The following is a 22,900-nucleotide window of genomic DNA, read 5'->3' as shown; positions in this document are numbered from 1 at the left end:
ATAATATTTCGGATATCCATATCTATTGACATCCCTACTCCTTATTCCACTTTTTAATATACAAAAAATACGTACTAAACACGGTGAACCATTCACCGTGTTTAGACACGGTGAATGATTCACCGTGTTCAACTTAATACCCTGACCCCAGCCCTGTCCGCGTGATGCTGACGTGGCGCCTGCGTGGCAGGGACAAAACCATTTTTGCAATTTTAATTTTGATAGGGCTATTTTTAAAATAAAAATTGCTCGGGGGCTATTTGCAAAAAAAGCCCAAAAAAAATTGTACACATCTTATACTCCATGTTCTAGAATTTAGAAACTCTTTAAAATTTTACTATTATTAAAAAAAATTGACAAGACATGATGAAAAGTGTACATATAGCATTACTCTATTAATTATGATTAATAATACAAAAAAAACATCACATCATAATAATTTAATTATGATCAATAACATAACAATAATTAATAAATCATCACATCACTATAATATGTGCCACGTATCACTATCTAAACTTGTTGGACTGTAAAATGTTGAGAAGGACCACAATATCACTAGAAATGACAGAAACACAGATGTTACATTTTTTGATAATGGTGGAACAACATTGACACACAAAATAGTAATAATAATAATAATAATAATAATAATAATAATAATAATAATAACGACCTTGGCAAAATTGTAAGTGTAGTATGTGACAGAGCCTATAAAATAGTATTTGTGTAACTCAATACCATGATAAGATGGTTGATTCACATTTAACATAGTTTTTTTTACGCAGAAACCAGGTCAAAAAGCGGCTTCCCAACTGGAATTCTTTACATACGCAAGACAATCAATTTTTTTACAGGATTAAATATCCAATTGCCGCTATCCAATTGCCACCCAGCAAAAACTCCAATATATCAGTAAAGAAGAGATTAGCCCTACAAATTATCATGTGTTGTTATACTCACAGCCTGGGATCTATATACACTTAGCCTGTTTTGCTTCAGATATATGCAAAGGACTGTCAGAGTGAAGAAAATAATTGCCGATGCCACCGCATAGCACCAGGAGTTAAAAACAAAGCTTTTTAAGAATTACTCTGTACTTTTTGCTTCCATTAGCTATTGTCCTGAACATTTTCTGCCGACATAGAAGAGTTACACCTATGGAGTTGCGAGGAAACGCTGGTTGATTTCTGAGCCTCATTTGAACCGCATGCAGGCTCCTCCTGATGCTGATTACAAGCCATCAGAGGAGAGGGGTTATCCCCAGCTTCATTGTTCTCATCGCGCTCAACTTTTTCTTTACCTGCAACTGTAAGTCCAAATTAACATACGCACAGCAAAGCAGCAGTAGGATAATGTGAATCAACCTGCAGTAGAAGCACCAGTGGACAGAGTTGTTTGTGATGGAGCAGACAAGGTCGGGATCCCCCTTTTGGCTCTAAACTGCATTCAAAGATATTTTAAAACGTAGACGACAAAGAAATTTACAGCCATTTCTTCTGCCTAAAAAGAAAATCAGTAATCCTGTAATTACCTTCATCTCTTCGCAATACTTTACAACAGCTGAGATATTCGAATAACGGCCATGCACCAAGGTATACACCCATAAAAGCAGCTTCCTCGGGATACTTAGGTCAAGGGCATCAACTACATTTTGGCTAGGTTGTACTCCTTCGGCCACTGATGGTGGCGACAATACTGTATACAGGTTGATACCTGATGGAAATGTCCCACAAGAGCACTCCCTATAGAAATTGTAAGTAGATCTCATTAAACCAACAGCAGCCTCCATATTCTCTTCTGATGTTTGCCTAATTTGGATATTTTTTAACCTACAAAGAGTCTCAAACCAATTCATATCAAGACCTTTCGATTGAGCAGGTCCTTCTTGTGGTGAAACCAAAAGCTCATCGGGTTGCAAGTCAACGTAGAGCTGAAGCCCAGTGTTCAAAGGGACCAGTTGATCGCTCAAATGTGCAGCTTCTGGTAATGGAGTAATTGACGCCAACTTTATAAGAATTGAACGGCACCATGCTAGAGAAGCGTGCCTGCATACCTTTGCAAAGTTACTATGAGACAATTTTGGGCTTTTGAAACGTTTCCTGATTTTCTCATTTAGTCCTTCAAGTGTTTCTAATCGGGCATCAATCTCCAAGAGGTGGATGTATTGGTGGATAAAGCTGACACAAAGAAGACACCCCATGAGAGAGAGCACATAGAAATCATTGAAATTTAATGCAATAAGAACGTGATTAGGCTGTTTACCCATAAAGGCTGCTCTCCGATAATTCTGGATCGTTGACTTCAGGTATTGTGCTTATTTCCGACCACATGTTTGCATGATCCATGAAGACAGTGAACATCTTCTCCAAGAGTTGCTCGAGAGAATTGGTATCACAACTAGCACCATGAGCCTCAGCATTACGAATTGCTGCCGTTATAAGTTGGATATATTTTCCAAGAGCAACCGGAACAATATCCCACAAGCACAGAGAAAACTGTTACAGAAAGGAAGTTGTTAGTGTGTGTGTATGTGTGCGCATGCGCACGCGCGAGAGAGAGAGAGAGAGAGAGAGTAATTAATATTCATCTCCAGAAAAGAACGACAGAACAGAAAAGGAACAATCCAATTTAATATATGTAATAAACTAGTTACTAGACATACCCTCTTATCAGTTCGCAGATATGTATAAGCCTTCTCCAGAGTCACTAAGTCCCTGGTCTTCTCCAATAGGTTCAAGTAGAGCAGCATATATTTACGAATGCAGCTAATGAATTTTCGCGAACTCTCCGATAAGCTGACCTCCAGACTTTTTCTGTTTCCACCAGTACCAGGATTTTTCCGCCTGAAAAAAGCAAAAAAGTGCATTCATTGCTACTGATCAGCACTGGATTTTAGTACAGCTACATAGTTTTACTGTTGAAACAAAGAAGAAACTTTACCTTCCCTTTCTCGCTGTACCATCAATTTCCCACATATTCACCGTAAACGAAGATCGAGAGGACTTGAAACAAAATGAAAGTTCCTCTTTTGCCCTTTCCAGGTCACCTGGTTCACCCCTCTTATACAGTCCTTGTGCGATCATGTATCGTGCCTTGTGGAAATGTTTTAGCTCCCCTTCTACACAAATTCCAAGGGCTAATAGACAGTCATCATAAAGGACGTGCCAGGCTTTTCCCAATAAATCAGGATCAACATTGCTTTTCTCTTTTGGAGCATCTGTAACATTTATGTCCTCGACCTCAGAAGTTGAATGTAGAAGATCTTGGTCCGTCCATCCAAACATTGTTAAAATTGCATCCTTTGTCAACGGGTTAAAGGCATATGCAGCAACAATCTGAAAAATAAGAGAAAGATAGAAGTCAAATTAGTCAATAGAGAAATTAGAATACATATTAGCACGATGAATTGCAGAATTGAGCATAAACAGCGATTGTCTCAAATAGGTAGAAGAAAGCATCAACAAAGAACTAATTATAAATAAGCATACAAAGTAGATATACAGTGGCTGAGATCAATGGATAAAATATTAAATTACGCAGAATAAATATCAGCTAAATAGTAAAACGGAGAAGACCCAAACAAATCATGACTTCTTTCAAACAAGAACTTTCTAAACTTACTATTTCCCAATCATCTCTTCCACTAACAACACAGCAGATAAATGTGCATGTGCTGCTTAGGTTTAAATGCACACTTGACAAATGGTGAAAAAAAATTGAAAATAAAGTAAGAAATGACACATAAGATACGCTATCTTAAACATACCTTCAGGGCATCCAAATTCTGCTTTCCTCGAGTATAAAGCAACTTCAATCGTGATGCATGCATTCTATAAACTGGATCGACAGCAGACGGGTTCAGAACTGCAGCTTTGCTGTAGTATGAAAAAGCTTTAGCAGGGGAGTGACCAAGCTTCTCACTGAGCTTTCCAAGGAAAAAGGCATGGAGCCACTCTGGCCTACAGTTTCAGAAGTACAAAGAATGAATTATCCAACATCTGATTAGAGAAAATTATTCCCTGGTACCAGGTGTAACTGTACAATCCATGCACCCAACCCAACCATGGCTCCCATCCCATACTTCAATACCAATTATCCAACTGCCATGACACTGTAACACCCCAATAGTTCCATATTGGATAGAAAAGATATTCCTTTCCGGTATTTAAGAAGTTACCACTTTAGTATTAATAACTTAGGCTTCGGCCAATGTCCTGGGTGCAACGAATTGCTTATTCTAGTGGCCTGAGTCTGAGTCATTGCTGAAATTAACTTTGAATTTTAAATGAGAATAACTGTCACAAGCCTGGTCAAGATAGATCAAAGATACCATACCAATCCATGTCAAACTGTGCTGTTAGAGTACTAGCACTGGCTACAGGCTATACAGAGGAAATCCTGACGAGACACTGGTGTCAAGATGTATGAGCCTTAGAAACTTGAAAGCACCTAAAAAGGGCCACCTTAAAAGGGCTTTGAAACTATAGGCAAGAAAAGCTCCAAAATCGTGCTAGTGGGGACTCTGCCATCTCTGTGCCAAATATCACGATGATACATGCCACGGCACATACTGTGTCAACCACAGACCAACAGGGCACCTTGCCACAGCATGGTAATTCTTTGTCAAATTCAGATACTGGATAGAAGGATGGTTGGCATTGTGTGGTGCATGCTTTATACAGATTTACCGGGTGCAGGAAAAATTTGCACACTCTAATAACCAAAACAGAAAAGGAAACCAAGGAATATAGTAGCGAGCATACCTAAGTGCAAAAGCCTGCTCAAAGTGTTTCATCGAATTTTGACAAAAAGCTATCCATGTTGCATCCTTTGCTGGTAAAAGAGATCTCTGATCGTAAAATGGTACGACATTCTGAATACTGTCATAGTAAACTAGGGCCAACAGTTCATGTATCTCAGCCTGCAAAACAGAAAAAGAAAGCAAAAAATTAGAATTTACTAGATAGACATATAAACCGGTGCAAAAAATCACAAGATAACAGTATGCTCTATAAGAAGAAACCTGTTGAATTGGAGTACTAGCTAGTGTTAAACTCATCAATAGGCATCTTCTACTATGCTTTCGACCCATCTCAACTCTTTGGGGCAGATCGGTGTTCTTTCTCCAATCTAAAATGTTAATGTGCTTACTGCCATCATTTAACAAGAGATCGACTTCCTGCATAGCAGGAAATAGAATTATTTCTGGAAAAGATAAAAATATTAGCAATAGATGTAATCGCCAGTATTACAGAATATGTAAATTCAAAAGACGATAAAAGAAACTTCACAAGTGCCAACTTGGTACTCAAAACAAAAAGGCCGTACCTCATCATAAATATTTGCAAGCTTCTGCCAGCTCTCAAAACGCAGAGGATTATACAACAGATCATATTTAAATAGGTTGGCATTTTGCTCTACAAATTCTTCTCCTTCCTTTTTCAGAACAAATCCAGCATACTTATCAGTAGCACTATTATCTTCAGCTTGGGCTATAAAATAATAAAGATTGGCATAAACCTCTAAGTATGGCACAGAACTGCAAGCATAAGTCAAAATATTAACTGATGATTAGTTTACCAGATTCCAGGTTCTGAATGCAAGTGCTAGAATTTATTAAACAGAGTTGCACAAGCAAACCTTTTCTTGAAGGTTTCAGGGCCTCTTCCATTTGTGAATAATAAATTCATGATGGAGTCCCGGCTTCCATTAGTTTCATATACTTCACAGAGCTGCTTTTCACACAAATCAGGGCCATCTAAGAACCTATCAATAGCATTCTCAGCCAATATATCATCAGGTGGCTGTGGAAAATGCTTTCGTATAGCTCTAAGAACTCTGCGAAGTTTAATCAAGCCAGCCCTCTGAGAGCAAAAAGAATACGCTTTGGAAATTATGGAAATTAAACAAAGAATACAGGATATGCTGTCATAGTAATATGATAAAATTATACAATAATAAGATGATCAGGTTAAGTGTGAAAAAGCTTTAGCTACTCACTGATAGAGCCTTAGCATATGGCAAAATATATTGAAATACATCAGCACATTGCTCCTTGGTTTGATAGTCTCCACGACTAGTATTTTTGTGCATTGCCAGGTCATCTTCACTGGATGAATCTGGGTTTATCTTAAGCCCATATAAGCAGAAAAAAGACTGGTCCAGGGCACTATCAATAGCTGACTGTACCTTATCTATTTCTACATTAAGAGGAAAATTAGCAACATAAGCAATAATTATTGCTATCAAAGTGGAAGTGAACTCCCTATACACAAAACTTACCATTTTCTTCCTCAGAATTCTCCTGCTCATCGATAGAAGAAAGGTCACCCAGAGTGATTTCTTCTAGAGTATTTTTGTCCAGAGGTGTATTTTCTTCTTTCCCATTTGTACCTACATAAGTGTAAACAAATATAACTATATATAAATATAGTAGACAAAATAACATGAAAACACCCATTTGATTTTTCTTTTCAGCGGGAACCTACAATGTTGTGATTTTAGTTTCACATCTAGGGCCAGAAGATGCTTAATTGCAAATTTGAGAAATGTTCCTTCCTCCCCTTCGCCATCTCTACCAGCACAGCAGAGACCGTATTCCGCAAGCAAATCATGGACCGCAGCAATTAAGTCAACCTGCAACACATTGCAACACAAACTAGTATCACAAAATAGCTGTAAAAGAAAAGAAAACAGCTTATAGGTTAATTAAGGTTGAAAAAGAAGAATATTACTTGAGTTTTGACAGAAACAGAAGGGTCGAGGTGCTGAAGTTTGCAAAATGCGATTGCTGAATCCACAAGGCACCAGCTGTCTAACTGGTCTGCATGATTGGATGTCACAGAACTCGAAAGTCTTCTGATGAGGATCATTTTCACAGCAGCACACATGACCGTCAGGAGTAGAGATTGAATATCGGAAATGGTGTTAACTAATGAACTGAAGCCATCATGCCAGTCCTGCAAATGCAAACACATAGCAAACAGACACTCAACTACTGAACTCAGTAAGCTAAGGTGATCATCTAGATAAACTCAGGTAGTAAAAATCTGCAGGGTAATTTGCAAAAGAATGATTTTTTTATGCCAACATAGTTGAAGTTTGGGGTAACAAATAAATAAATTCAATCATGATTTAAAGATTGGGGGGTACAAACCCAAAAAACCTACACATACACACACACACAAAGAGCAAGGATTTAAATGCCGTGGCAAGGGGTCATGCCGAAAACTTGCCGGCACGGTACGTGCCGGGCCATGCCGATGCGTGCCGCTCACAAAAAATACATGTGTACCAATACATAATGGTATAAAATATTTATTTTCTTTAGCAACAAAAANTTTGAAATTTGAAATTTGAACTTTTTGAAATTTGAAATTTGAAGTTTGAAATTTGAAATTTGAAATTTGAAAATTAGAAAGTTGAAAGTTGAAATTTGATATTTGATATTTGAAATTTGATATTTGAATTTTTTAAAATTTGAAATTTAAAATCAAAATTAAAATTGAATTTTAAAATTTAAAATTTTATATTGAAATTTAAAATTTAGAAATTGATACATCTTTAGAAGCCCAAAATAGTGGAATTTTTTTTTCTTTGGTTAAAGTAGATTATAAGTTTACTCTATTTTTTGGAGTATAGTATAACTATACTCCAAAAATTACGTTATTTTTTTTTTCTTTTAAATACTTTATAGAATTATTTTTCTACCGGCTTAACATAATTTAACTATGTTACGTTTTTAAAGGTATCCAAGCGGGGACTTTAATGTATCCCAACTGAGATACATTTTCTTTTCCAAGTGCAGAGATGCGTTCGATGGAGTTTTGGAAACTCCACTACGCCCTTGTCCTACTACACTTGTCTACATGGTGGACTCTTTTCTCCCTCTTTTATTCCTCGTCGTCTCCTCCCTCTCCCCATTGTCCTCATCCTCGAACGCTCCTCCCCTCTCCAAATTACTCTTTTTTGTCGCACAGCTACGTCCAAATCGAACCCATAATAGGGAGATCACCCAAAAGAGACTCATTCATCTCATAGAAGAAGTGCCCAGCTCCCTTTTCGCCCTCAATTCCAATAAAAATCTCATCTTTGTTCGCCTCTTTGCTTCTTTACCCCATGGCTTCTGCAACCTTTGCTTTATCAGTAGCTGTGATCACTTCTCCCGGTAGCAGAAAGAAAACCCACTCCCCATAAGAAGCCCTTTCCCCTCTTCTTCTTGTGCTCCTCATTTTTGCCTCTATTCCCATTCAAAGTTGTCATTTTTATGCTCAAAGGTTGGTCTTTTAACCCCCTTTTTAGTCCCTTCCCCTTTGCTTGTTGTGTGAAAGATGGTGTTCTCATTAGCTATCATTAATGCTTACAGGGTTCTGCTACAGTCGTTTCATCTACTGGTCCCTCCCCTGTATTGTGTTCATTGTCGTCAGCATCATCAACATTGGCTTTGGAAGCAGAATTGGAAAAGCCCACTTCAATTCTTGCAAAAAGGGTGCTTTTATGTGGCTCAATTTGGGTTGCTCTCACTTGTGTTTCCTGCATTGTATGCGGGCCGTCTCGCGCGGCGGATGATGCTATCAAAGCCTCGGGCTTTGGATTGAAGGTCGCGGCGGCGCTGCGGAGCTCCGGCTGGGCCGACGAGGCGATTGTCTTCACTCTCGCCACCCTTCCTGTTCTCGAGCTTCGCGGGGCCATTCCTGTTGGGTATTGGATGCGGTTGAATCCAGTCCATCTAACCGTCCTCTCGATTCTTGGGTTTGTTCCTTCTCTTTCTTCTTATATATCCAATATAAGAGATGCCCATTAGTAATAGTAGAGTTCTTGCAATTGAGAGTACCTTATTCTGGATTATATGTTTGGGTTAAGCCTTGATGATTGTGATGTATATTGTCTCTATGAGCAAACTTTTTTACTCGAGAAGCATAAGCTAATTCTGTGAGATTGTTGGGGTATTATGTTCCTGCTTGTTCGATTAGCTCTGATCAAACAACACTTTTGTCAAAGCACACGTCTTATAGCACGGTTAACTTAAAAGGCTTTCTTTTTCTTCTTATTCAGGAACATGGTTCCGGTGCCATTCATCATTCTCTACTTTAAAAAGTTTGCATCTTTCATATCTCAAAAAAGTGCTTCAGCTACTCGTTTCGTGGACCTTCTGTTTGAGAGAGCTAGGGCAAAGGCCGGGCCGGTCGAGGAATTCCAATGGTTGGGCCTTATGCTGTTCGTTGCTGTTCCCTTTCCCGGAACGGGGGCTTGGACTGGGGCTTTTATCGCGTCGATCCTTGACATGCCGTTCTGGTCGGCCGTCTCTGCGAATTTCGTAGGGGTTGTTCTGGCTGGGTTTTTGGTAAATTTGCTCATGAATCTTGGTCTGAAGTACGCAACCATAACTGGCGTGATTCTGTTCTTTGTGTCGACAGTAATGTGGAGCATCTTGCGGTCGCTTAAAAAGTCAACAAGTGCAAAATGACGGTAATCCTGTATTAACTCGTTTATCTTCAGAAAGGAGTTCAAGCTGCAACTTTACTTTTATCCTGGTAAAGAGTTTTCTTTATGCTGTGGAGAAAAGGGAATTTAAGTTTTAGCACTTAATATAGGTTAGCTTGAAATTTGTATTGTGTTTGAGATTCGATGCCATTCAATCTCCAATCTCACTGCCAACAACTTGTTTTCTGAACTGCCTAATGTTAGATTATTTCAGGGTGTGTGTACAATTTTGAATTGGATTAATTCTTTGAGCTGCGAGTCATCTTCTCTTTTTCTTGTTGTACTTGTGTATTAGGAACTTATGACACAATTTCTGAAATCGCCGACAGCAGAAACTGTACCAAAAAATAAAGAAAGAAAAACAAGTTCCAATCTTTCCATAATATGTCCAACGCAGTTTTATCTGTCAGCATAATAATCTAGATCCTGAACTCCTGAATTAAACTTGCATTATTTAGTCAATTCTAATGCTGAAATTACTTCTTTCTGCTTTACTTTTGGTGTTATTGCTCTTGCAATGGGGTGGAGATGCTTCTGTTAATACAATTTACTGAAACCACCAGCATCATTCGAGATGGAGTGAATCATATGCATGAAATGTTAACCCAAATTCCATCTGTCAGAATCAGTTTTCTGCTGCAATGAAAAATTTGCGACGTTTGTCCGTTCTTCGTTTTACTGGGGGTTCAAAAGGCTCTGTAGGCCATTGTCATTTCCAAATTGTGATATCAACATGATATCTTTTTTGCCAGTAAAAATCCCTGTATAAGGGGGTTGTATCATTCTCAGAAGCAAATTTATTGTCTATCTATCTGTACTTCTATTTGCTTGTTTGTGAGCTCACTTGTAAAGCTGTCATATGTATCTTTGCAAGCAAATCTTTACCAGATCTTTCTATTGCTATAATGATTATGTGATCTGAGATCAAATTTGTCTTTAAGGAGGCGTTTGGTTCGCACTATAAAATATTACTAGGAATAAAAAGATGCCCGAGAATCTTATTTCTATTCATCCTATTACTATGAATGTGATATTTCGGTGTTTGGTTCGTACGGTCATATTATTTAGTAATATTATTTAAGATTACGAAAAATACACTATTTATTTATTTATTTTGTTAATTAATTTTAGATAATGTTATAAAAAATTTCAACATTTTTTTAGAAAAAAAGGAGAGAGAACATAGGGTAGAGAGAGAGAGCATGATTAAAGAAAATAGGAAGAGAAATAGAATTGAGGTTAGAGGGAGTGAGAGAATTGAGATTTTAGAAAAAGAGGGAGAAAGAGAGCTTAGTTTAGAGAGAGAAAAAAAAGTTAAAGTTTAGAGAGAAAAAGATAAGTTTAGAGAGAGATATGAGGTTAGAGTTTAAAGAAAAAAAAAATACCAACTAGCCGACGGGTGGGGAGAAAGAAAAAGATTAAACATATTATGATTATCCAATCCATTAATATGAGAATACCCATCATCTCTCAAAGGAATGAGATTAGTAGTTTGGGATAAATTTCATTCCCAATTAAATCTAATATTACCAATTAGATTATTTAGTGCATTTAGTCAAACACTGTCATATTTTTTTTATTTATATTTGATTATTATAAATCTTAAAAAGATAGCGCGAACCAAACGCACCCTAAAAGTTAAAAAAATCTGATTATAGTGGCAAAGTAGAATAGATGGAACAATTGGTTTAATGTAAGTCTATGTGAGTTATTATAAGTCTCTTACTTTGTATTATTTTCTTTTTGGCTAAAATTATATAAAACCTTCCATCAATACCCGTTTTTTCAGTTTCTTCCACTGACTTTTAAAAATTTACATTTTGTATTCTTAAAAAATAAAAAATGTTTACAAAGAGGTACGGTGTTAGTTGTAACGACAAAATAATCAAATTGTCCTGTTTTCGTTCGTCTCCTCCCCAACTCTTCTCCATCCGCAGCCTCTCCTCCTCTGTCCTCTGCGTCTCTCTCGACTCCAGCTTCAACTCCCGCTTGCTCCACTTGCTCCCCCTGCTCCTTCTGCACCTCCACCGCCCCTCCATTTAGCGATGGTGGGGAGGAGCTTAGGGTGGGCATGGACGAAAGGGTGTGCGAAAGCGAGGCGACTGAGGAGGGGGAGGGTGCAGGTGTGGGCACAGACGGAGCGGTGGATGAAGGCGAGGCGGTAGACTAGAGGAAAGCGAGGCAGTGTGGGCGAGGAGGTCGTCAGAGAGAAAGGAGGCGGCACTGCTGAGGAGAGAGGTCTGGAGGTATTTTGGGTATAAGAAAAAAAAAAATAATAATAGAATATAGATGGAAGCCTTACAAAATACTGACGGCGAGGGCCAAAATGAATATTTCTCATTTTTTAAAGGGACAAAATATAGGTTTTAAAAGTCAGGGAGGAAAAAATGAAAAAACGAATATTGATAAGGAGGTTTTATGTAATTTAGCCTTTTTTTTTTATAGGTATAACTAAACTTTCTCGCTAATCTCTATATTACTGTAAGCAAATCTATTGCTTTAAATAAATTTAATAATTTTATTATTAAGAGATACTGGTTAAAGGGCTTTTTTTGCATTTAGCTCTCTGGCAAATTTTTATTTTAAAATTAATCCTGTCAAAATTTAATTTGCAAAAGTAGCCCTAGGCCTGCCACGCAGGCGCCACGTCAGCGCCACGCGGGCGGGGCTGGGGCGGTAGTTAAGTTAAACACGGTGAATTCACCATGTTTGGTATGTATTTTTTGTATATTGAAAAGAGGAATAGGAAATTTGTATTCCTTTTTTTTCTCTTTTTCAAAAATTCGAACCCGAACCCGAAAATTAAATTAAAATCCAAACCCGGATCCGAACCCGACGGATTTTAAAAATTCATATCCATATCCATATCCGACCAAAAACTCGAAACCCGAACCTGAATCGAGCAGGTTTTAAAAATTTATACCGTTGGATGAAGATTTAAGAAATAAAAATTATTAAATATTTTATATATTGTATAAATAAATAAAAATAAATTTTATATATATATATATATATATATATATATATATATATATATATATATATATATATATATATAGTTTATTCGGGTTTGGATTCGGATAATATTTCGGATATCCATACCTATTGACATCCCTACTCCCTATTCCTCTTTTAAATAAAAATACGTACTAAACATGGTGAACCATTTACTGTGTTCAAACACGGTGAATGGATCACCGCAATTCAATTTAACACACGGGCCCGGCACTGCCCGCGTGGCGCTGACGAGGCGCCTGCGTGGCCGGCTCAGGGCTAAATGCAAAAAAAGCCCCTGGTTAAATAATAAAAAATATATAAAATAAATCTTTATGATAAGCAGTTTAAACTATAAAGTTTGATTGCGTTATTTGATAAAATTTTCAATTTATTTTGCTAAAATTTCTTAATTCCAAACAAATCAGAAATTGACAACCCTCAGTCAAAAAATTATAGTTCAGGGAGCTTTTTTCAGACTCTAATAATATAATTGAGGGGGTCTCTATGCATTTATCATCTGCACTAGGACTTTTCTTTTAAAATACTTTTTAAATTTATAATTTATCAAATAATTCTGTCAAAATTTTAATTTGTAAACTAATTTTATTTTATTTTCGTGGAGCAGTGGCCAGTGAAAGATGGTGCATTCTTTACTATTTACGAAAGATGGTAAATCATTCATAGTATTTAAAAAATAATAAATTATTCATTATTTTTAAATTGTTATTATTTATGCAGGTTGTTATGCTTTAAATTGAATTTCTAAGACTTAATGGATAAGTTATTAAGATTTATGGGGTCAAATTATAGGTTGGTTTTTAAATTTTTTTAGTTGTTATTAGAATTGTATTTGAAAGATATAACAGAAAAATCTAATTTATCTTTTTTTTGAAAAAAAGGGCAAATAATTTATACTTTTTTAGCTTTATTTAGATATTAAATAAATTATTTGGCCAAAATAAATATTTTTAAAATTTTGCTTAAACAAATTATAAATTTTCTGAGAGTTATTATATATAAAAAAGAAAAAACTTCAAACATCACCCATGTGATTTTGTACCCGTGTGATTTTGTACTTTCTCATTTTTAGTATTATGTGATTTACAGTATATCACTTTTATACCCTGTAATTTTATTTTAATTCTTTGTTATCTTCTTCCACTGATTTTTTTTCGTTACATCAGTATTAAAGTGAGTATCCGAAAGTTAACATAAGGACGGATGAAAAGAAAAAATAAAATTATAAAATACTAAATTAATAAACTTTAAACTATAGAGTACTAAAGTGAAAAAGAAAAGTGAAATCAGGAAGCGTGTATATTTCTGTTGCCACACGGTACGGGATTTCCAAGCCTTGGGCCCCAAGAAAGATCCCGACCGTCCGATCACCATCAACCGGTGATACGCGTACTCGCATTCCATGATTCTTCTAGAAACAACGCGCGCCCTCTCCTCCCTCCTATTTCAAACACCGCCGCACCATCGATCCCAAAATTTTCTCATCACGAGTTTTTAGATCTCCGCTCCCAATTTTTTCCATTTCGCGATCTCTCTTCTTTATCGTAATCTCACAAAATGCCTCGTCGAAGCTCCGGAGGTAACCAATCCCCTTCCCTCTCATAATTTGATTGTGATTGTAATGCTTTTTTTTTTTTTGAACCTCCTTGTTTGATGTGTGTTTTGGGGGTTTTTTTTTATCTGTTATGATGTAGAATTAGGGTGTAGTTCTTGCCCATGAGATAGGTAGTTAATGTGGAGTTGTTCCGTCGCAAAAAGCTTTTGATGTGAAGTAGTTTGGTTGCAAAATGGATCGATCACGATTTTGGTGATCGATTTATCGTTTTATGTCTTTGTAGGGCTATTTTTTTTGTAGTTTCAAAATGGATGTATCGCGTATTTGGTGATCGATTTCTTGTTTACGCCTTTCTAGGATTACTTTTTTTTTTTTTTTTTCTAGTTGCAAAATGGAATAGTTGTTACAGTCAAAGGCATGTATGTGAGCATAAAATTCAGCAGTGAAGCACTTTTTTTTCGTTTTTTTCCCTCCTAAAGTTCCATTTCAGTTCTTTGTCTTTAAAATCACCCATTTCTTTGATTTATGCCTTCCAGATTTGTTTGCAAACTCTCTGCTTCTCTCAAATAAACATCTTCTTTTTCGTTCTCCCGAAAAAACAAAAGAAAAAAAAAAGAAGAAACCATGGGTGTTCTATATCTCCGTTTTGGGTTTTCTGTAGTTGACTATAGATATAATATTTCTCATTCAATTTCTAGCTTTAAGTTAAGTGTCATTAGGTTAATGGTGTTATTCTTGATAAAAATACTACTGTTATTGTTGAGCTAATTATATTGGGCCTATTTCTTATTTGGGCCTTGCTATTTGGGCTATGTAATTTGGTGAAGTCAAAATCTTCTCTTTCTATATTTTCTTATCATGTATGTGGGCCCCTATTTGTAAGCTTTTGGATCATGGTTCTTTCAATCCAAAGGCCCATATTGTTAGTCTTTTCTCTTAGGGAGCTAAAGTGGGATATTAGAATAGAGAGAAAAAAAAATAGAGAGAGAAGTAGAGAGTGAGAAAAGAAGTGGGAGAAAGAAAGAAACTCTAGAGTTGGTTGTGATCTTGGTTTTATCAAGAAGGAGGTGAGATCTTCCTTGTGAGGTGTGGTTTATACCATTTGGATAGAGCTAGAGATTGTTGGAGCTCTCTTTTATATCTTGGAGTTGAGGTGATATTTCTCCCATTTGAATCTCTCTTGTAATCTCCAAATTTATAGTAGAAGCTTCTTTTGCATTGTTCTCCCGTGGATGTAGGCATAGCCGAACCACGTAAATCCTTGTGTTCTTGTGATTAGGTTTATTTTGTTATTGCTCTTGTACTTGGCTCTCCATTTGATGCTTGTAGAGGGTGGATTGTGAAATTGCCCACCAAGTGTTTATGAAATTGCCACCAATGTTTTTCACCCTCATTTGACAACAGTTTTTTTTTATAGTGTTATTAGGGAATGAGTTGGGGTCATAATTTCCCAATTAGGATCTTAGATTTGGTGAATAAATAAGATGTCGAGGAAAAGGAAAAGAAAGGAGTCGGATGATATGCTAGCAAACACAGAAGGATGTTAGTAGTAGTCCCATGGCATTATTGCCCAATTTAGGCTCTTATTGTCCTTTTTATTTATTTCACTATTCAATTATACGTAAGCTTAGTGTATTGACTCGCCTCCTCTTCACAAATGGAAGTCGAAGAACCCATCTCATAGTATTTATAGTTTGGATGGTTCTGCTCGCACAGTTTCAATTATCAGAAGAACATTATGAATCTTGTTCGCTTTTGTGATCTATCATTTTAAGCAACGTGTTCATGTTGGGTGATCTTCGTTGACGATCGTACTTGCCATCTTCGGATCCTAAGGGGGTGTATCTGGCAAAGAACTTGAAGAAAAGGATAAATGCTAAGCTGCTTGTTCGCAAGCTTTTACGTTATTGCATAATTGGCTCTTGTGGAATTTGTAATGATGCGCCAACAAATATTTCGTATAATTCCCTCTGGGAGTTCCCCAGTTAAACTAGAAGAAGCAAGTGCGTCAAATGGGATCTGCTTTTGCAGCCCAGAAGCTCATCTTGATTTATCACTTTTGCCACTAACTCCAGTAACTCTAGAATATTTGTTTGGAAATGCTTCTCTCGAGTATAGAAGCAATTCCAGAACTTGACTAAGTAGGCACAAAAGACTTCTTTTCTTGGAAAAGTGAGAACTTATCTGTGCTTTTTTCTACTAAATCAGTCACTTGAACTTTGCCTACTAATTCCATTCATTGGCAAATGGTATGGCCATCAATGATGTTTCTTTTCCAAATAGAAACATGTATTATGTAATCGAATAAGTTGTAGGCTTGTGGGATCAGAAGCAGTCGCGAAAGGCCTTGTTCGTTACAGGTTGACTAATCAAGCACCAAATCTTCCTTTTCTTTGAATTTGTTATCTAATTAGCGAAACTTTATTCGCTTTTTGGTTGTACGAACTGGATTTATTTAACTAATTTATCAATATCTAGTGTCTTCTCTGTGCTTTTACCATTTTTTTTTTTCTATTGATTTTACTATGTATAGTCTCTGTTGTCTCCAACTGTGTTTTCTCATTCTTACAGGACGTGCAGCACCTCGTGCCGCTCCTCGACCTTCCCCAGTCAGGAATCCTCCTCAGCCCGGTAATTTCTTTTCTGCTATTCATGTTTTTATGATGAAATGAAAAAAAGAAAAATTAATTGTAGATATCATGTGGAGTCGTTGCATGCAATTTTAACTCTTCTTGTTCTGCTTGTTCTAACATTCTCATTATCTATTTTGGCTCAACTAAAGCTGCTCCCCCACCGGCACCTCCTGTCCAGGGAGGAGGATCAGTCCTGGGCGGGTTGGGTTCTGCTATAGCTGATGGTATGTGGCAGTTGATCCATAATTTATTTCTGCATTTTGGCTTAATAAGAGTTATTCGGGGACCTCTAATTTACTGTATGGGTGTTTTATTTCCCTTTCTATGCCCTTTCCCATAGGCATGGCTTTTGGGACCGGAAGTGCTATTGCTCGTAGAGCTGTTGATGCTATTGTTGGCCCTGGTGTAATTCAGCATGAAACGGTTGCCTCTGCTACACCTGTGGCGGAAGCTTCTGATGCATCAAGGAGTGGTTCTATGGGTCGTGATGCGTGCAGCCTTCATTCTAAGGCCTTCCAAGATGTAAGTACCCTCCTGTTCTTCTGTTCTCTGTTTCCCTAGTTGCATTTTCGCACTCGTTGATTGCTAGTAGTAGGAAGTTGTATTACTCGGCCGCTGATATATGTATCTTCTTGCGAGATGTTTCTTTTTACGGGTGTCCTAATTGTTCTCTTCTTGCAGTGTATCAACAGCGACGGAAGCGATATCAGCAAGTGCCAGTTCTACTTGGACATGCTGAACGAGTGCCGCCGCGGTGGTTCTGGCGAGATGCTTCGAGTTTAACTGAATAATATAAAATAATTGATCAGATATTATTTTGTGCAGCAGCTCATTTCTTTGTGCCCAAAGAGTAACTGATGTTTATTGAATAATTTCGTCCGACTGTCGAAACTATTCGTATGACTATGTGCCGTATATTTCTTTGAACTCTTGTTATTTTTGAGTTTAATTACGGGACACAAATGCATACTTCTACTCTGAGAAACTGGAAATGAGAACCGTGGATTTGAAAATATGGACAGTGTGATTTCCTTGTTGAACTCGTAACAATATTTTGTCGTGTTGGAGCTTACGAGGTTTGCTTAGCTAGAGATGTTTGAAGCACTAGCAGGACTTTTGTTTGAGAATTGCTGCTAATGTGTGAAAATCTCTCTTAAGTACAGAACCATTAAATTTTCTGGGTTTCGAAAACAACACTTCTTATGCTAGTCTGCTTTTTCTTTCATATTTTCCTTCTGCAGCTGTGGTTTCTTTGTAAATTGGTCATATGTGGTAGTCTTACGCTTTACACTGTTACATTTTACTACACTCTAACTTGCCATTTCTTAAGTATGTCGGAACTATCTCTTTTCTACCCAAATTTCCTTCCACAATCTGCAGTAATTTGCCATTTCTTGAGGGTTGTTGATTATTACGGACCTTGGGATGAATCTTCTTTTTCGTCGTCGAACTTGCCTGTAATTGAGTTGTTTCAAATTTTGATCTGAGAAATATTGATTTTATCTTGTAAGATGAGATTTATAACACAGGTAAAATGTATCCTAGTCCCAGAAAAGAGCATCAGTTGATGTTTGCTGTGTCTTTCAGTTCCAGAAAACCGAAAAGCTCATTCATTCAATAATAATCTCCAGTCCAGTCCAGTCCAGTCCAGTCCAGTCCAGGTGGAAAACCAGTAAGGTCAACCGAGATTAATCAAATCTAGTTTTCCTTATTGGTACATCTGAGGAAAATGTTCATGTACAAGTTAAAATGGATGGTCATCCGATTACTCATCTTCTATGGGTAAAGGCTTCAACTGCGGCAGTTTTCCCTTAAGGAAGCTCTTGCAAAGCCTCTGCCACGCCTCGCGGTCCGGCTCCCGCACTTCTAAGCTTGCTTTCGCATCTTCGGCATGCGACATCTGCAATGTCAAACCTCCATTTTAGTTTCCATTCGCGAGGAAGTGTCTCAACATAGATTGAAATTCAGATTAAAATTTGCAAACTACAGCAATAACACAAACTCAAAAGAAGTAACCAACACTATTTTGATACTACGAGCTCATGTACCCGTGGTGTAGCTAGATTTACAGAAAGCATCTGGCAATTAAATCTAAACATTAATAGTGATATTTTCAGGAAGGTAGTGATATTGAAGTCGAAGCTGCTTCGGCAAGAGATAAAATGTTCTTGACTTGATAACACCATATATCATAAAAAACTAATTGCTTCATCAAGAAGCGCATCAATTTAACACCAAGTGATTAGGCTCAACATCAAAGTGCTCAACTTAACACCACATGATTAGGCTCGATATCAAAGTACACAATTCAAAACAAAGGATTGTGCGCTACATTACGCTGAAAATTTTGCGATTTTAAGTCATAAGAAATTTTGTTATGAAATTGTTCATACCTGAATAAGATTGCGTTGGAGAAGGCGATCAATGAGGTGCAAGAGAATGTCTTTGGTATACTCAGGGTGCCCTTGAATGCCCATGACATGATCTCCATACCTAAACATCTCTATCCCAGTTTTTTCTGATCTAGCCATCACCTCTGCATTAGGAGGGAGCTCCCACACCTAAAAAGCTTCAAAACTTATTGAGTTTCTCGAATATTCATGAATTATATGATTCTACACTCAGATGCAATAGAAAGGCGAATACGAATAATTGTCGCATCTATAGATGTTATACTTTGTTTTTAACTAAAATGGTTGAATTTGGTATACCTCATCGCGGTGGCATTCGATGACAGGGAGATGAGAAGGGATGTGGAGGGAAGAGAGAAGCTTCAGTGTAGAGTTAGAAGGGTGGATGCAGGTCACTCCTATGTCCCATCCATTTACGGCTCGGCCCGTCTTGCCGCCTAAAGCTCGGCTTAAAATCTACATATACAAAAAATAAATAACTGAATAAATAAGGTATTTTGTGAATTGTTCTAAGGAATTCTTGCAACAACAACTAAAACAAAAAAAGAAAAAAAAAAGAAAAGAGCAAGAAATATGCTAAATAGTTAAGCTACTACTGTTAATCAAACAAAAACACCAGCTTCTTCACATTACCACTATTAACCAAAGATTATGGCGAGTCCAAAACAACTAAAGTCAAATCTTTTTTATTAAGAGAAAACTTCAAATACACTTGTGGATTACCCTTTTTTTTCACTTAGTACCATGTGATTTTAATTGTACTGATTTCTATTTCGTTTTTTCTTGCATTTTCTTGTTATTTCCTCCGTTAAAACTACCGTGTGCTACGCATGTGCATCATAGGTTGTTGCTTTTCTGACGTAGGGACTCTTCAAAAACTCCTCAAAACTGATCAGGATTAAATCCCAAGGAGTTCCATACCTTCCTTATCAATTTTTCATATCCTTTTTATCGACTCCTATAGATGTGTATAAACATCTCCAAGACTCCACCGCATGTGTGCAGTAAGTTATAGTTTTAACGAAAAACAGTACAGTTAAAACTACAAAATAACGGAAAACAGTACAGTTAAAACTACAAAATATTAAAGCTAAAAGCGATAAAGGGAGAGGGTACAAGAATTTTTTGTTTTCTATTATTAATTTCTAACTCTTCATTTCAAATGATCATTAATGTTGGCATTTTTCCTAAAAAAAATCTTTAAAGAATTTGTCATAGTACATGTTTTTTTACATCCACATTCCGACATTTTCCTGTTATTGATTCTCTAAAATCCCAACAAAATAAGAAAAGATCGTCTTCTACGGACAATAACGTACCAGCTGTGTCACGGTACGACACCTCGTGACCCACGCATCAACAACAAAAATTGTCATAAAGGACAAAAAGTGACTGCACCTTTTCATATGCAACATACGTATTAATTTTGTTTTTTGTGGTGTTATTATATATTAATATTTGACACCCTTGCACTCTTCTGATAGGGACCATACGGTTCATAAATTTTTCTTAAACATTTTTAGTATTAAAAATCATTGATCAGAATAATAATTTACACAGACAAGCAACACAAGCAACACTGCTCATGCTGATATTGCTATGATATTAATTATTTGAACATTAGATTAAATCATCTATTAATAATTTATATATTAGGAAAAGCTTTTTCCCTTTGTGATTGCAACCTAATAAAAGGGTTTAACTTTTGCTTACTGAATGATTTTAATATTATAAATACTTTTAGTAAGTCAGTTTATGATACTGTTACTAATAAATAAATAGTATTTACTATTAATTTTGTAGTCTTTAGATTAAATAATATTCCACCTATATCATCCCATTAAACCCAAGAAATTCATCAAAGACTAAATAATAATACATAGTAAATACTTTTTTTTTTGGGCTCCTATAATAGTATAATAATAATTTAATTTATTTCAAAAAAATTAGGTTTTCCTTTTTCTCTTTCTGGCATGAAAATCTATAAGATATTATTATTATTTTTTTATGTCAAAAATATTTTCAATCTTCTCAACTGTGAATATGATGAGGGACAAAATAATCATTTTATCATCACAGTTCACACCGTACCCTCGCGTAAACATTTTTCATTTTATAAGCCGGCAAAATGTGAATTTTTAAATGATAGAAAAAAAAAAGAAAAATGAGGTTTTGATAGGAAGTTTTCTGTAATTTAGCCTGGATAAAAGAAGAAATAAAGGGGGACCTGGTGTCCGAAGCAGAAGCCGAGGAGGATGGTGGTGCGGGCGGCGGCGAGGGTTTGGAGGAGGTGGGCGAGGTGGGCGATCCAGGGGTCGGGGCCGTGGGCGTCGCTGCAGCTGCCGGTGACGACGAAGCCGTCGAAGGCGGCGGCGTCGGCGGCGGTGGGGAGCTCGCCGCGCGCCGCCCGGAAGAGGTGCCAGGTCTCGCCCTCGTCCCCGAGCAGCCGCACGAACATCTTGAAGTAGCCCCCGTGCGCCTCCCTCACGTACTCCGGCTCCTCCTCCGCGCACATCAGCACCCCGTACTTCTTCTTCCTCTTCCTCTTCTCCTTCCCCGCTCCCCCCCTCGCCACTTCCACTTCCTCCTCCTCCTCCTCTTCAACAACAACAACACCCCCTCCCCCCATCTCTCTCTCTCTCTCTCTCTCTCTACACCCTCCCTCTTCTGATTTGTGGATCGATTTTGAGGGGAATGTATTAAGAGAGAGAGAGAGATATAGAGAGGGGGGAAATGAATGTATAGAAGAGGAGGAGAAGGGGAAATGAGATTATGAGGGAGAGGAGTGTTTTATGAGGAGAGGGTGGGGGGAGGATGGGGAAAGTTAGTGGGCATGGTTTACGGCTTAAATTACGGAAATATGCCATTTTTTTTTTTTTTTGGAGTCCGGATACAATGATATTAAATTTTCTGTGTTAGATCAACCTTTGATTATCTTTACTTGTTAGATTATAACTATTCAATCAACCACACACTCAACTTTAAAGACCACTATCATTCTAACCATACATCGATTCATTGAAAAATCAAAAACTTTTTTTTTTAAGAGATATCCTAACTGCATATAGCTTTATTCAAAAATCAAAAACTTCGAAAAATAAACTTAGCTATAAATGTGAATCAACTAGAATTCGAACTTAGGATCTCGATACCAACCACCAAGTCTTTTGCCACATGCTCTAGGGACGGTCGGTAAATCAAAAACTTAATAGCACCAATAATTTAGTGCTATTAATAATATTTGAGTCCGGCTACTATGCTATTACTAGCACAAAGCACTTGGTGCTACCAAGTTTTCCGCCGTTAGATCTACCCTTTTGGTCATTTTCACCCGTTAGATTATACTATTCAACCAATCACCCACTCAACCCGAGGGGTCCCACATTATCCTAATCGCACATCTCTTAATCCAATGACCAAAAACTTGGTAGCACCAATGACTTGGTGCTATTAATAGCATAGTAGCCTAGTTCATAATATTTTAATCTAATTCTTTGTTTTTTTGCACTTTTTCTTTTTCTTTAAGCGAACAGTTTGGTTAACTTGAAAATAAAAAGAATTCGTTTTTTCTCGTCCGTTTAGTTATAAAAATATATATATACTTTTTAAAACTCTTCTTTTCAAATTAATAAAAAACTAATATTTTTATTTTTGAAATAAATTTAGAAAGTAAATTTTTAAAAAACTTGTTTTCTTGGATACAAAACGGATGAAAAATCGAAAAAAAAAATTTCATGAAAACTTTTTTAAAAAAAAAAAAAATTTACACACTTTTTTGATAAACCACACATCCCGTGATG

General features: G+C 36.9%; 4 protein-coding genes across 5 annotated transcripts; 2 read left to right on the top strand and 2 right to left on the bottom strand.

The window, feature by feature from the left end:
* Positions 715–6,980, bottom strand: LOC109712759. The gene is made up of 15 exons (XM_020236512.1): positions 6,738–6,980; positions 6,492–6,639; positions 6,286–6,396; positions 6,004–6,203; positions 5,644–5,867; positions 5,332–5,542; positions 5,027–5,182; positions 4,767–4,924; positions 3,770–3,962; positions 2,944–3,338; positions 2,666–2,846; positions 2,266–2,498; positions 1,535–2,180; positions 1,368–1,443; positions 715–1,309 (listed from the first exon to the last, which is right to left on the bottom strand). Exons 1-15 carry the CDS (start codon positions 6,978–6,980, stop codon positions 1,113–1,115), a joined length of 3,372 nt encoding a protein of 1,123 aa, XP_020092101.1. The 3' UTR covers positions 715–1,112.
* LOC109712758 lies at positions 8,122–9,748 on the top strand. Its single transcript, XM_020236510.1, has 3 exons — positions 8,122–8,154; positions 8,369–8,754; positions 9,058–9,748. Exons 1-3 carry the CDS (start codon positions 8,122–8,124, stop codon positions 9,467–9,469), a joined length of 831 nt encoding a protein of 276 aa, XP_020092099.1. The 3' UTR covers positions 9,470–9,748.
* On the top strand, positions 13,934–17,704 carry LOC109712893 (uncharacterized protein C6C3.02c-like). Of its 2 annotated transcripts, none has more exons than XM_020236691.1 (5): positions 13,934–14,080; positions 16,628–16,687; positions 16,839–16,913; positions 17,030–17,211; positions 17,371–17,704. In XM_020236691.1, exons 1-5 carry the CDS (start codon positions 14,059–14,061, stop codon positions 17,470–17,472), a joined length of 441 nt encoding a protein of 146 aa, XP_020092280.1. In that variant the 5' UTR covers positions 13,934–14,058; the 3' UTR covers positions 17,473–17,704. The 2 variants fall into 2 exon arrangements, with proteins under 2 accessions (XP_020092280.1, XP_020092279.1); XM_020236690.1 differs by having other exon boundaries at positions 16,833–16,913.
* Positions 18,225–21,864, bottom strand: LOC109712892 (gamma-glutamyl peptidase 5-like). The gene is made up of 4 exons (XM_020236688.1): positions 21,328–21,864; positions 19,401–19,556; positions 19,083–19,250; positions 18,225–18,589 (listed from the first exon to the last, which is right to left on the bottom strand). Exons 1-4 carry the CDS (start codon positions 21,727–21,729, stop codon positions 18,455–18,457), a joined length of 861 nt encoding a protein of 286 aa, XP_020092277.1. The 5' UTR covers positions 21,730–21,864; the 3' UTR covers positions 18,225–18,454.

Source organism: Ananas comosus, linkage group 7, assembly GCF_001540865.1.
Source record: "Ananas comosus cultivar F153 linkage group 7, ASM154086v1, whole genome shotgun sequence".
Classification (NCBI taxonomy): Eukaryota; Viridiplantae; Streptophyta; class Magnoliopsida; order Poales; family Bromeliaceae; genus Ananas; species Ananas comosus.
The sequence above is the reverse complement of the archived record's forward strand: the minus strand, read 5'-3'. Positions and strand labels throughout refer to the sequence as shown.

Coding starts and splice junctions, on each gene's coding strand:
- LOC109712758 (XM_020236510.1), top strand. CDS start 8,122: ATGGCTTCTGCAACCTTTGCTTTATCAGTAGCT. Junction 8,155..8,368: donor CCTTTGCTTTATCAGTAGCT/GTGATCACTTCT, acceptor TAATGCTTACAG/GGTTCTGCTACAGTCGTTTC. Junction 8,755..9,057: donor ACCGTCCTCTCGATTCTTGG/GTTTGTTCCTTC, acceptor CTTCTTATTCAG/GAACATGGTTCCGGTGCCAT.
- LOC109712893 (XM_020236690.1), top strand. CDS start 14,059: ATGCCTCGTCGAAGCTCCGGAG. Junction 16,688..16,832: donor CAGGAATCCTCCTCAGCCCG/GTAATTTCTTTT, acceptor ATTTTGGCTCAA/CTAAAGCTGCTCCCCCACCG. Junction 16,914..17,029: donor GGGTTCTGCTATAGCTGATG/GTATGTGGCAGT, acceptor CCTTTCCCATAG/GCATGGCTTTTGGGACCGGA.
- LOC109712759 (XM_020236512.1), bottom strand. CDS start 6,980: ATGTGTTTGCATTTGCAGGACTGGCATGATGGCTTCAGTTCATTAGTT. Junction 4,925..5,026: donor CTAGTACTCCAATTCAACAG/GTTTCTTCTTAT, acceptor TCTGTTTTGCAG/GCTGAGATACATGAACTGTT. Junction 3,963..4,766: donor GAGCAGGCTTTTGCACTTAG/GTATGCTCGCTA, acceptor CTGAAACTGTAG/GCCAGAGTGGCTCCATGCCT.
- LOC109712892 (XM_020236688.1), bottom strand. CDS start 21,729: ATGGGGGGAGGGGGTGTTGTTGTTGTTGAAGAGGAGGAGGAGGAGGAA. Junction 19,557..21,327: donor GCTTCTGCTTCGGACACCAG/GTCCCCCTTTAT, acceptor TTGTATATGTAG/ATTTTAAGCCGAGCTTTAGG. Junction 18,590..19,082: donor TCCAACGCAATCTTATTCAG/GTATGAACAATT, acceptor TTGACATTGCAG/ATGTCGCATGCCGAAGATGC.